The sequence below is a fragment of the Pieris napi genome, chromosome 16 (assembly GCF_905475465.1).
Source record: "Pieris napi chromosome 16, ilPieNapi1.2, whole genome shotgun sequence".
Lineage (NCBI taxonomy): Eukaryota > Metazoa > Arthropoda > Insecta > Lepidoptera > Pieridae > Pieris > Pieris napi.
Genome location: NC_062249.1, coordinates 3601004 through 3615226, shown reverse-complemented (window position 1 = coordinate 3615226; position 14223 = coordinate 3601004). Strand labels below are relative to the sequence as shown.

General features: G+C 34.5%; 1 protein-coding gene across 1 annotated transcript in view; it reads right to left on the bottom strand.

Moving 5' to 3' along the window:
• The window catches only part of LOC125057359 (zinc transporter ZIP11), a 53914-nt gene that overhangs the window by 11143 nt on the left and 28548 nt on the right, over positions 1 to 14223 (bottom strand). The window contains exon 5 of the mRNA XM_047661011.1: positions 12398 to 12496. Within this exon, the coding sequence (XP_047516967.1) occupies positions 12398 to 12496 (99 nt within the window). The remainder of the gene's footprint in view (positions 1 to 12397; positions 12497 to 14223) is intronic.

Sequence of the window (14223 nt, the reverse complement as noted above, 5' to 3'; positions counted from 1 at the left end):
TTCGATTAACATATAAACGCATATTTAATACATTATTTACATAACGACGTTTCGAATGCTTCAGCAATCATGGTCAGCGTGAGACTGCCACATCAAGCTGAAACATTGCCATGGTCATCAAGTAATTCATAAAACATTGCCATGGTCATTATTGAAATGTTGGTATATAACGCCACCTTTTGCAACTTTTGGTATTTACAATATTCCCTTAGATTTTTAAATAAACCATAATTCACAGCAGTGTTCGCCTAGTGCCTTCAGCGTGCGACTCCCATACCGAGGTCGTAGGTTCGATCACCGGCTGTGCACCAATGGACTTTCTTTCTATGTGCGCATTTAACATTTGCTCGAACGGTGAAGGAAAACATCGCGAGTAACCGACATGTCTTAGACCCAAAAAGTCGACGGCGTGTGTCAGGCACTGGAGGCTGATCACCTACTTGGCTATTAGATTTAAAGATGACCATGAAACAGATTCAGAAATCTGAGGCCAAGACCTAAAGAGGTTGTAGCGCCATTGTTTTTTTTATTCACTGACAAACGACAATTTACAAAGAACTTATAAAAACCATTGTTGGGTATTTAACTTTTTTTTAATAAATTGAAAATATTATTATTGATGTGATGTGTCCTGTCCAATTTCATGATCCATCAGACATCCCATACTTCGGTATTACCTCTGATTATTGTCAAGATTTGTACAACGTAAAAATTGCAAAATAATTTAATAACAAATTTAAAAACTGATCACTTATCGTAACAGTCACCAAAAATTAGACGTGACCAGAGCTAATGGAAAATTTCGAATTCGCAGGTCCAAATCATGTCGAACAAGTCTCGAAACAGAATGTCGTCAGATTATGCATTGGAATTTGAATAGCTCCAACTTTTGCAAAATGATTTTGATAAAGCTCCTTTTACTGATATACTTTTATGCAGTGTAATCTTTAATTAAAGTAGTGCTACAACCCGATCTGGGCCTCTTTTCTGTATGTTTCGTGATCATTTGATTTTTCTTAATAAACAATAATAATAATAATAATAAAAACTTTATTTATGACAAAAGGGTTGTGACATAATTCATATATCGCTAGTCCCTACACTAGGGAGGCCCTGTGTTTTGGGTAACTAGAAAACAATTATTACGTGGTACATGTTTAAAACAGTTTAAAAAAAATTTAGTGTTACAAATTAAGTGAATGAGTGAGTGTGTGAATGGGTGTGTATGCGCATGTATTTGAAAGTGTAGCTGAAAGTTGTTATGATCGTGCACTGTGTCTGTGTTAGTTTATGAAACCTCAAAGTCATACCAAGATATGTAGTAATGGCTCTATAGATTCGAAATCCAATTTGGCTAGTGTAATTTCTATGTGACTAGCGAGTTTATATTTGGATAGTTTGACGATCTCAGAATCCATAGATTTGGAAATTTTATTATAAAGGAACAAATAGGTGATTAGCGTTCTCTGCCTGACACACGTCTACTTTCTTTGGGCTTTAGGTTTCCTTCACCATACTAATTTCGATTGAGAAATGATAGTCCATTGGTGTCGGGGTTCTAAGCCAACAGCTTAGGGAAGCTTTTACAAAGATTAGAGAAGTTTCATTTTAGTGCACAAAAGAGTTTGTATTTCAGTTGTTTTCCAAACCGGGATTGGTTATCTTTGCCTTCCATATAATGCGCAGTTTTACATCATATTAATACATTAATACATCATTTAAACAACTATGTATGTGAATAAAACCGCTTCTACCTACAGTAGTACATAATATATAGTACCTTCTAGTTTTTCATCATCATTTGGCAATCTAAGAGGCAAGTAGGTGATCAGCCTCCTGTGATACACACGCCGTCGACTATTTGGGTCTAAAGCAAGCCGGTTTCCTCACAATGTTTTCCTTCACCGTTCGAGCGAATATTAACTGCGCACATAGACTGAAAGTCCATTTGTGTACAGCCGGGGATCAAACCTTCGACCTCAGGGATGAGAGTCGCACGCTGAAGCCACTAGGCCAACACTGCTGTAGTACGTAGATTTATATATTATATCAAATAATTATAACATATAATATGTAAGTGTTTCGCGGCATATGTAGCTTATAACCGTCTCCAGGGCTCAACTCCTTAGGATGTGACAACAAAAAATGGAAGTTCGTTAGATGATCTCGATAGTCAATGTCCCTGGTAAAAAACTAAAGGGGGAAAGACATTCAAACAAATCTTTTAGAAAAACCTTTCAACAATCGTTGGACATATGGCGCTTTAAGTTTTTTCCCTTGGTATGCTACCATATGAAATCGGAGGTTCAGATAATGAATGCGTAGAAGCGTTGAGATGGGATTGCGGCGGTGAGAGAGGCAAACGAATTGTTTTGGTGAAAGTGCGGGCCGCCGCGACCACATTCCTACGAACTGGTCGCTGTGGGAACTGCCATGGAGCCACGGAGCGAACCCATGGCCCGCAGAAAAAATGCACACATCGCTTGTTAAATGCTTCATCAGCATTTAATTGAAATAACTTCTAAGTCACTTAGAATTCACTATAATAGGAAGCTCTTTAACGGAATTTAATAATAATAATCAGTGGCGGTACAACCTCTTTAGGTCTGGGCCTCAGATTTCTGAATCTATTTCATAATCATTTTTCAATCTAATACGCAAGTGGGTGATCGGCCACCAGTGCCTGACACGCAGTCGACTTTTAGGGTCTAAGACATGTCGGTTTCCTCACGATGTTTTCCTTCACCGTTCGAGCGAATGTTAAATGCGCACATAGAAAATCCGTAGATGCACAGCCAGGGATCGAACCTACGACCTCAGGGATTCGCACGCTGAATCCAAAAAGCCAACAGTGCAGTAACGTAATTTAATATTCGTCGAAATAAAACTATCTGAATAGTTAACATGTATAAACACATGTAAAATTACTTTGTTGTATTGGAATTAGAAGTTAATTTTAAAAAAATCTTGACAATATCAAAGTACCTAATGTTGCCTGGATATTCTATTAATCCTCTTATAGTTTCTTGATTTCATAAAATAAAAGATATGTTAATTATGGAACATAAGATAAAGGTATCACATATTCCACGTTATTAAATATGAATAGGTAGACATCCCTACTCATCGGCAAAGAAGACGGAGGGTGTAGGCCGAGAGAAAAATCGTAGGTTAGCACTTCTTGCGATCACCCAATTTTATTTTCCTTACAGTGTTTGGGGTAGTTTATTTTATTATTATTACGTATACGTATTACGTAAGCCCTATAGGGGAAGAATTGATTTTCTTATTTGGTAATTACGTCAACAGTAATTATTTACTTTTTTACACATATTACTCTTACATTGTCTATGCTTGCGAACGAGATGTATTTTCAAGGATTTCTACAAAAAAATATTACGTTTATGTACTATTATTTCTGGGAGCTTTGCTTTCTTTTGCTGACAAAAGGAAGGGTGTGGCGAAAAATTCCAGTAAATTTACGTAATACAGTGTAAACTCTTTATAACGTCAAAATGAGATAAATTGATTTAGTTTAACCGAATACTTCCCTCCCTAAAACGAATCCTCTCTATAACGAATAAAAATGCGCGGTCCCTTGAATTTAGTTATAAAGCGTTTACACTGTAATTGAACGGCCCCTTAGTACCTGTATTGAAGCATATATATATATATACATATAAGAGTTACAAAAACTAAACGCATTATATAAGCACAAAAAAATGTGAGTACCTAGCAGAAAATTAGACTTCGATACGTTTTCGATTATTTTTTTGGTTTTAGTCTGATCCAAAGCTGTGGCTAAATTTACAAATAAAATGTTTTATCCTTAACCAAGCCTTAATTGAACAACATATTTTTTTAAAGTATAGTTTCGTGTAGCTCAATGCTCGCTTACTGTTTGACAGTATCACGAGGCGGTCCCAACGTGATGCTATGTTATCGTATCCATTATTCAACGGATGGCGAAAGCGGCAATTTGCAACGATATTCAACGGTTCGTAGAATGGTTACTGTTAGCTCTGTCACAGCCGACAACCCGACAACGTATACAGGATGCCTGTCAGCGAAATATATATATGCTTTTGGAAAACAACTTTATCGCCAACAATATTTATTGCTAAGCGAAAAAATCAACTTGTCTTGATGCTTTTCGGTAGGACTTTATTAGGGAATATTATTAACAAACATAATACTATTCGCTTTCAAAGCCTTTTATATACAGTTTAATATATAATTCTGAAAATATTTGATATTTACAATAATCAAACATTCACCACAATACCAAATCAAATAAATAACGTTTAATAGACAAAGATTATTACGTATGTAAATTAATCTTCGGCGTTGAATTTTTTCCCACGCATGACTAGGTAATTGGACGTCATCGATCAAAAATACGATCCAATAGTCTAGGTAGGCATTCGAGAAGATTAGGCGTGGTTATGCGCACCGCAAACCGGCTGCCATTGCGCAGAATAGCGCCACCAAGGCTGGCGGCGGCTTCCGCAACCGCGTCTTCGGTTGCCTTCGTTGTTGCGGCATTGCTCTCTCGATTTAATTATTTAACTACGAAGGCCGATCGCCCGAGGCAGCGGGCGGCACTGACTGGTCCGACGGGTGCGGCCCGGAAGAGCAGACAGCGCGCCGCCAAGAGAATGCGCCAGACTCTGAGGCACCACAGCGACATCGCACACGCAACACATTTCGAAATAGACAACTTTCTCGGGTGCCAAGTGCACCTGACGAAATCTATGACGAAAGGCAAGCTGCAGCTTAAAGCGCGGTGTCCGCACCTGCACCGTTTTCTAACAAAGACATCGTCAATTTATTGAACGGTCGTACGTTCCAGATTCAATATGCCATTACTCAGCGATCAACGAATGTTCTCGGAATACAGCTGCATAAAGCTTAAGCAGTTAGATAAGGCAGCAGAGGATGATGAACCCATCATATAAGGTGTGTGTCGTGATGTTTGCACGATGTGAGTCATGTGCTATGAGAAATGTTCAGTAGACGCATTGTCTACACAATGGTTAGCCGATACGCCTAATTTGATTATGTCATAATCGAATAAAAACTTTGATTAATAAAAAATTACCCACGATTGTATCATGTTCGATACATTTATATTCGTAAACATCATTACAGTCGCAATACAGAAATTTAGAAATTGCATGTTTTTATAGGAACTTTTGGTGAAAATAATCTGTATTTTTATATAACAACGATTTTTACTTGAACTAAACGCTGCTACTAGCAAAAGCTTTTTAGTAGCAGCGTTTAGTTCAAGTAAAAATTCGTTGCAGCAATACAGGAATACAGTACAATTGAAATAATTAAATAAAAACGAGGCAACAAAGCGGTCTTATTGCTTTCGAGCGACGTCTTCTAAGCAACCACTGTGTGATAATTAGATAAGGTGAGCGCAAGAAGTGCAAAACTACATAAGACGTAATTACTTCGCCAAAACTTATGGAACAAAGCAAACCAATTAAAACATATGTAAACAGTTAAAACAATAATAATAAAAGTATTTGAATAATTAAAATGAGGCATAAATTATGCTTCTTTTAATATAATATTATTTATTGATATTAAACTCTAAACATGAGCCGGTGGGAATCAATACAAGACATCAAATCGTCATAAAACATGTTCGAAAACGGTCTACCTCTACGTCTCCATCGGTACGTTTCAACGTTTAAAACACATTGTAATAAAATAAAATATATTTCTAGTGAAATTAATTACATACAAATAAAACATAACTGAATTTTAACCACATCGGTCTCTGGCAGACCACGATTGAAAAGCACTTACAACGCCGAGTTAAATAATGTAAAAAACGCATTTAAATTTGTCAAATGAAAGCTTCATTTAAATGTTTGGAACTGTCTACAAAGCTATACAACCGCGCGTAACATATTATTTTATATTGTTTAACGCTATGAATAATTCAATTAATTTAAATAAGGAAAAAATCCCTCTATATGAGGACACATGTTACAATAACATTTTCCTGTGTCAACTTTTTCTCACATTGGGGTTATGGGAAGTCAGTTAAATTACTTATTTGACCCATAGACCGTCTCCCATAAGAAAGGAAATCCTATTCCGTGAACGTGAACTAGTATAGCCAAGCTAAGAAGGTTCATTTGACAATTCAAAACTTTGTTTCGTAGATAATTGAGTATGAATTTTCAAATCACCAATTTCATTGTTGCATTTGGCGATCTGTGAACTGATATTAATAAAATGATTGGGCTATAGAATGGGTATTTGGTAGTCTAATTCAATAATGTAAAAAAACGGGTATCAATACATACGATTATCTAGTTGATAAAAGGGCTAGTGCTAGACAGGCTACTTCTAATTAATTTGCGATATTTGTTTTAAAATAAGTGTTGTTTGATGATTTGCTATTTTAAAAGAGTACCGAGAGTTTTTTACGCCGGCTTTTTCTCTCGGCCTACACCCTTTGCCGATGAGTAGGGATGCCTACAAATTCAAATTTAATGACGTGGAATAATTGATACATGTATCTTATGTTCCATAATAAACATATTTTATTCTATTTAAAGCGTGTTGGCTTAGTGGCTTCAGCGTGCGACTATCATGCCTCAGGACGTAGGTTCGATTCCCGGCTGTGCACCAATGGAATTTAATTCTATGTGCGCATTCAACATTAGCTCGAACGGTGACAAATGATCATGAAACACATACACTGATTTATTACTTATAATTTTCTACAAATCCTACAAAGTAGTCGTCAATTTTCGCTTCATTTCTAAATATAAATAGATATTTCACTTAAAATCACACTTATGTATTAAATGCCTTCGTATCGTGGCTCTGTTATATTCACGATGCTTAGAGGGCACACGAGATGGGTCGTTTGCGAATGTACTGCGGGAGTTCGCGACGGCGTTTCTTGTTCAGGCCGCATTCCTTCCTCTTGCATTCCACAGAGCTACCTACTTAGGTTAGTACCGCTTAACTTAGTTAATTTATTTGAACCGTTTCAGCTATAATGCCTCTTTTACGACAAAGGAAAAGACCGTGGCGTTTTTATATATTTTTATAGTGCTATATATATCACCTACTCGTTTGAAGTCACGTTACAATGCATAGTTGCATATAAAAGGCAAATTGCTAATAGTAATTGTTCGTAGTAGTAGTAATGTTTCGTGTTTTACCGGGAATCGAATCGAACGGAACCGGCAAATACTCCGTAGGTAGGTACACTTGTTGTAATTTGCAATATATTGCACTCCATTTGAAATGTATTTAAATAAATTGTAAATACAAAATTAATATCTTGCCAACAGCGCCCCTTATTTTATCAAGAAACTGTTAGGTACATACGGGAAATCAATGTAAGAAATTTTACTTGATTCGGCAATTTTTTTCTTTAATTATTTTGGTCAGGAAAAGTTCGCTTAGTAGTGATAAGGTCGCCCATTGCACTATGTAATGTTTAAATTTTGTTTAGGTATTTATTGTTTTTTTTATAACAATTTATTTAAAATAATCAAGCTAAAAATTCCTGGACTGATTAAAAATATCTTTCATTACCTACTTGAATCCATACTAATATAATAAAGAAGAAACTTATATTTGTGTTAAATAAAATTTGTATAATAACAAAAATATATTTATAGTCAGTCACTATACGCGAGTGAAACCGGTGCATTGCTAGTATAGAATAATTAGACGAATAATAGTAGTTTTAATTTCCTACAAAAAGTAGATTCTAACCACAAAAAACCTACCAAGAAAAGCATTACGACTATCGTAAATTTGGCCCAAGCTTTATAAAAGCTCGCTAATGCAATGTAGGGTAACGGAAGACAACCGCATACCAGCCAAGGAATTCTGCCTTCGACCGTCGACTGGCGAGACCAGTCGGTGTTAGTGAACTGTGGCTATGGCTTCTGTGAATTTATGTCGGTACAAATGACAGTTTGAAATATGCATATCTAACGTTTGTGGAGCATGTATTTAATATAATATTTGTATGAAAAAATCGTATTGATATAAGGACCTATTTCATCACTCTTTCTTCTATACAAATATCTTATATCTTATAATATATATAGTTTTTTTTTTTTTTTTTAAAGACAATTCACACCAATTGACCTAGTCCCATGCTAAGCTGGTGAAGCTTGTGTTATGGGTACTAGGCAACGGATATACATACATATTATAGATAGATAGACATATAAATACATATTTAAACACCCAAGACCTAAGCACAACACCAAATGCTCATCACATCGATGTTCGTCTCAGCCGTGGATCGAACCCGGGACCCATGGATTCGCAGTCAGGGGTACTAATCGAATATTACGACGAGTATTAAAATATAAATATAAAAAACCTTCTGCCCAATAAACGATTTCTTGATCTTCTGTTGTTTATTATAGAAACAAAAATTAAAGGTAGAAAGAAGCAAGGAACGGAACATTATTATGATGTGGGCCGTAAAATTCTGCATCACTTCCACGGCTTGCTTAAAAGCAGTAGGTACTAAAAGTTTTGTTCGTAATAAAGTGTACCTACTCGGTTTGAAGAAAAAATATTAATACAATGGACACAGCAATGTCTTAAAATAAGACGCTGAGGCTAAGGAGCGTCTTGTTGACGCAAAAAAGGAAAATGTTTATCGCGTAAATTGTGAACACTAGAAAGATAATTAGGTAAGTGGTTGCCTGGAAGAGATCGCTCGAAAGCAATAAGGCCTGCAATAGCCCTCCATTGTTACACTTCTAACGCGTGTAAAAAATATTTTCAAAATTAGTATCATTCGCCTTATTCTACGTTTGTAGAAAAAACGACACTAAAAATAGAAAAAATTACTCTCATAATTTTACCCTAACGCGCCAAAAGAAGTATAACTTAAAAAAATTGTTGACTATAGCTAACTTCAGGGTGTCGGTTTTTTTAAACAGTGTGCGCGCGCATCGTAAAAATTTACTATCATCATTTTTCCCTAACGCGCCAAAAGAGGTGTGACTTCAAAAATTACCGTTAAATAATATAATCACACCTATCTACACCCAATTAATAAAACGATATTGTGTTCCAATAATTTTCCTAAATCCTTCTAGAACGTTCTAAACGTTTAATGAGGTAAACAGATAAGACAATCAATATGCCATTTCCACTACCTATTGTGAAGGGTGCTTTCACTCGGTCATCTAGGGTTGTCTATTTCAAGAAAAAAGAAAATATTTGTTTTAAGCGAATAAAGTCAAGAACTACTGGAACAACTACAAAAGTTATTCTATCGAATGCAGTATCCCTAAGTAAAATAGATAATATTAACAATCTACTTTCGATAATTTAAAACTCATGGGAATTGAGATAAATTTCAAATGAATAGTAAGTTCAAAATAATAACCGTTTAAATAATGACGTTTGTTTTCTTTGATCAAAATTCGCGATTTATTAAAATTATCGAAAGTCGACTGTATTTCCAAAGTGAACAAAAATCTAACCGTGCAAAGCCAAGACATAGAGTCAACTATAATTCTATCATATTTAATATCTTCACATACCCTCTAACCCATTTTTCTCCCTATGAAACAACCTTTTGGGAGGGGCATCTAGTCTTGTAATATTGATTTTTAAAAGTGTCTTTTTATTAGGGCTAATTGAAATAAATAATTTTACTTTGACTTTTATTAAAATAGACGAGAGATAATACGGCCAATACAAAAATTGTGAGGAAGTAAATAGCAGCCCTATGCTATGTCGGGTCGGCGCCATCGTTTCCGAGAACAGCGTGGAATGCGACTCTTTACAGCTTTTACCTATTCGGTAACATTTACAATGCGCGCACGTACCGCGTACGTCACTGTAACCTTTTGCACTGACAATTTGAGAATTCCTTTGTTGAAGGCGGTTAGGAATTTTAAATTTACTTCAACACATAAATATTGGCTAAACGAAAAAACGGATTATTTACTCAATACAAATAATAAGCAAAAAATTACTAGTAAAATCTAAAATTGAAAGTAATTTTTATTGTTTGTAACATTTATACCATAATTGTCATAGATTTTAGACAACTTGTAACATACTGTATAATGTATATATAGCATTACATATGATGTGGTGAACTTTAATAAACAAATACAACAGAAATTTGCGTAAGGAAACGAATATTTGTTAAAATATACCTTACTAAGTGGAATGGACTGAGCTTAATATTACTTAAACTTTCGATATTTTCGATATATTTTAACTTTCGATAGTTTTTTTTATTATTAATTATAATACTGGAGTAAAGTTGCAGCTCTTCTTAAGTATTAAAAGAGTTTCTTGCACCACATGTCTTTGATTTATGAAATGATAATAAATATATTTTTCAAAATTAGGCACAAAATCATCACCTTCACTATCGTACAAATAAATTATTATAATTGTTGATTTAATTTGTGGATTCGTACACCTTGCTATAATGCGACACGACAGATTCTCCAAACTTTTGGTGTAGTTAAATTCACGAATACTATTCGAACGACGTATGTTCTAGGTCCAAAGTATATAAGCTCATGGTTCAAAATGTATTTAACATTTTAACCTATTAGTTTGTGCTAAAAGTATGAATACAGTCAAACCTGGGTAAGTGAGAGTAGTTTTTATCTCATGGACCTCCGTAAGTGAGACTGCTACTTATCTATACCTCTATAAGCGACAGCCGAGCTTTATTTATTTATATTATTTAAGAGGAAATATAGCTACAATAATACTACTATAGCTGCGTACCGCTATAAGAGAGAAACGCTAATGCAGATATTAGTGAGAAACTCGGGTTAGTGAGAAACCTCTAAAAGCGGGAATGAGATTGTGCTCCCTTGAACTCTAGCTTATCCAGGTTTGACTGTATATATAGAAAAATATTTGACTATTCGAGTAGCTAGTTCTCTGGACCTTATTAATTACGCATATAAAAACTTTTACAGTTACAGTTTAACAATTATGTACTGTGGAATAAAATTTACAAACAACTATGACTTATTTAAAGATATGTTTTGCCCTTTCTAGTTACTTTGTTACTGGATCTTCAGGAAGGTCTGTCTATAGGCCAAAGAAAAGTTTACGATCAAACGGAGGTAGCAGGAATGTGGTGGATGAAAGTTGCTCAATACTCTTGGACGAGGAGGAAAATAGCTTCTATTCAGTCGAATTTTTATAAAATAAATTAATAACATTAGTAATATATACTGGTAAAGTATACTAGCAAATTAAATTGGAATTACTGACGCTGTATTATAATTATTCGCTTCATGCTGATTGCATGAGGTGCCTTCATTTTTTAAATTAATCAGTCCACTACCAAAAAAACAAGTCCTGAATAAATAGGTGTCATTCTGTTGTAATCGTGAAGAGTTTGACTGAGAGATATTGATTTAAAAGAAGTCGTGTTATAAGTACATTGCATAAAATGTTTACCAATCAGCCCAGAAATGTTAATAAACAAGTATGGAATATAATCCAGATTATAAAGTGGTGATATTTTTGACGATTCATTATGGGAAGTCTGTGGTAAATGAGTGGTTGGGGAATGGGGTCGGTCAGTCTGGCTGCGTTGGCATTCGTCCCAATGAGCATTCTCCAGGGTTCCCAATATATTAAAAACAGTATTTTTTTCGCTGTTTTTTATTATGTACACAATAACTAGCATTTTTAAAAATAGAATTCGAAATCAATTACAATTTCAGAACGAAACTGAAAAAATCGCTAAAATAATTGTCTTGAAACAATAGAAATGTTAAAAATATATAATTAAAGTGTAAAAATAATAATGTTTAGTCCTCTAATATTTTATTTCTCTGATTTAAGTTTTAGAAGTAAGTTGGAAACCCTGACTGTGAGCTCACAAAATATTTCTATTTTAATAGCACTTAGAACATAAATAAAAGAATAAACCGTCGTTCTTCGGTTCTACTAAAATTTAAATCTCCTATTTGACTAATGCAATTAATTTGATAAAAATTTTTCTTAATAGGCAAGGTGATCAGCCTTCTGTGCCTGACATACCTTTGATTTTTTTTGATCTAAGGTTCTCAATGTTTTCCTTCGTTCGAGCGTTTGTTATTAAAAAGAAATCTATTGGTGCACAGTCGTGAATCGAATGCGCGACCTCTGCTGTTGTTAACTTTTTGGTTTAGTTGGCTAATTTTATTAATTTATAAGATTTATACTAATTTGATTAATAAACTTACTAACTCCCAACTATAGTTCCTTTTCTATATCTGATCGAATGTTACAATTAATAATAACATATGTCATTTATTATTTATTCACGTAATATTAATATAATTTCAAATGCAATAATTCGATGAAAATCCGCCGTTTTCAGCTGTAAAATATATTAAAAGCTTACCAAAAGGCTCTCCATACTGAGAAGCCAGCTGACTGAAGAGGCAGGCTCACAGCTAGTCCTTCAGGGAAGTTCTGGATGCCAATGCCCAGCGCCAGATTTCTATAACAAAACATTTTTCATCAGTACCTATTGATAGTTACGAATTTGTATATATCATTGATAAACATGTATAGTTAACACATATTACAATCAACAGCCATATAAAATCCTACCACAGCTGCTTTGGGCCCAGAACCAAAAAGCTGTAAAATTTTTTAAATACCACCCAATTATTAATATATTAATATCAATTACTCCACTACAATGATATATGTATATCTTTATTGCTGACCACTGCTTAGTGTTTGGCCGAATACATCGGTTTTGAAGAGTTCAACAAAAATTTATAGAAATATTACCAGCATTCACTTTACATGTAATTATTTAAAAATAGTATACAGACTACGTCAAACAAATAAATTCGAATTCAATTAATGAACTGGAATCGATCTTAGGACGTAAATTTCCTTAGGGTCCGGTTTTTTTGCAAAATAGTTTATATGTGCAAGGTAAAGTAGTGTAAAGTCAAAGACATTATAATCTTAACAAAATGAGACATACAATATATTAATATATATGTATGTGCAACTCAAGATCTTGATATCCATAGTTGCTCCCCTCACACTATAAAATCGATTTTTGTTTAGTTTTTTGTAATTTTAGTTTTTTTGATTAGTAAGTAATTGTTTTTTTCGTAATGTTTGTTTTGTTTAATAATAATTTTGATTGATATTTGTATGATCTCTACATGTATGCCATGTTTGCCTTTAAGTGCTCCCTTGCCTTTAAGTCACATTAAAAATTGTATTTTGTGTTTGTTTTTACCAATGTATTAGTGTGCATTGGCAAGCTTTTTATCAATAAAAAAAAAAGGATGAGTTTAAAGTCAAAGACAATTCTAATCTTAACAAAACGAAAACACAAATTGATAAGCTTTATATATCCAACCCTTAACGACTTCAGCAAGAGATTTAAGTCAAGATACAGAGACGAGACTTAGTACGAATTTAAAAATACGTATTTGACAGACGGTGTTCGCGTCTTACTTAGTAGAAGATGAGTTTGCATAGAATCGCAAGTATCGCAGGAATGTCACTGCATTCCGTTAGGGCGTTCCTCCTGAGCACCTGTCTTGATCTAGGAATGCTAACTGTACAGCCTTCGTCGCCGTTAACTAAAGGTCATTGCGTAAGATTATATCACCGATTTCTGTGCTGCAGTGTTATTCTGAATGTTCTAGAATCGATTAATTCAACCTTTAAATTGTGGAGATATCGTGATGCCCTCTGCGGAAATATTTTTTATTTCGTCAGGTGTTATAGAGAAAAGATAGAGAGATTTTACTAGGGGGTGAGATTCGTTACACGACTGAGTGTTTTTAGTGCAGTTTTTACCGCGCATTGCCACTACGTGAAACAGTACTGAAGTATTTTTGAACCAATTCGACTTCAAGAAAAGAGAGTAAGAATTCTTAAAAGGATGGCAACGTACTTGAGAGCCTACTGGCAATATTAGTGTCTATGGGAGGTATCGCTTAACATCAGATAAGATATAAAAAAACGAGATTTAACTAAGCACTATGTCAAAGACATAACATATCCGTGCGTCAAAAATGTATTCGATTTTGATACTCGGGAGTCGAAGATGTAGTTCGCGCTAATCTTCTTAATCACGCCCTTGGAAAATTGTAGTCTAATAAATAACAAATACAATGTTAGGTTCACGTCCTATAAGGCCGATAGAGCCGAAGGCTGTTCGCCTGCCTTATAAATTATGTATGAAACAGA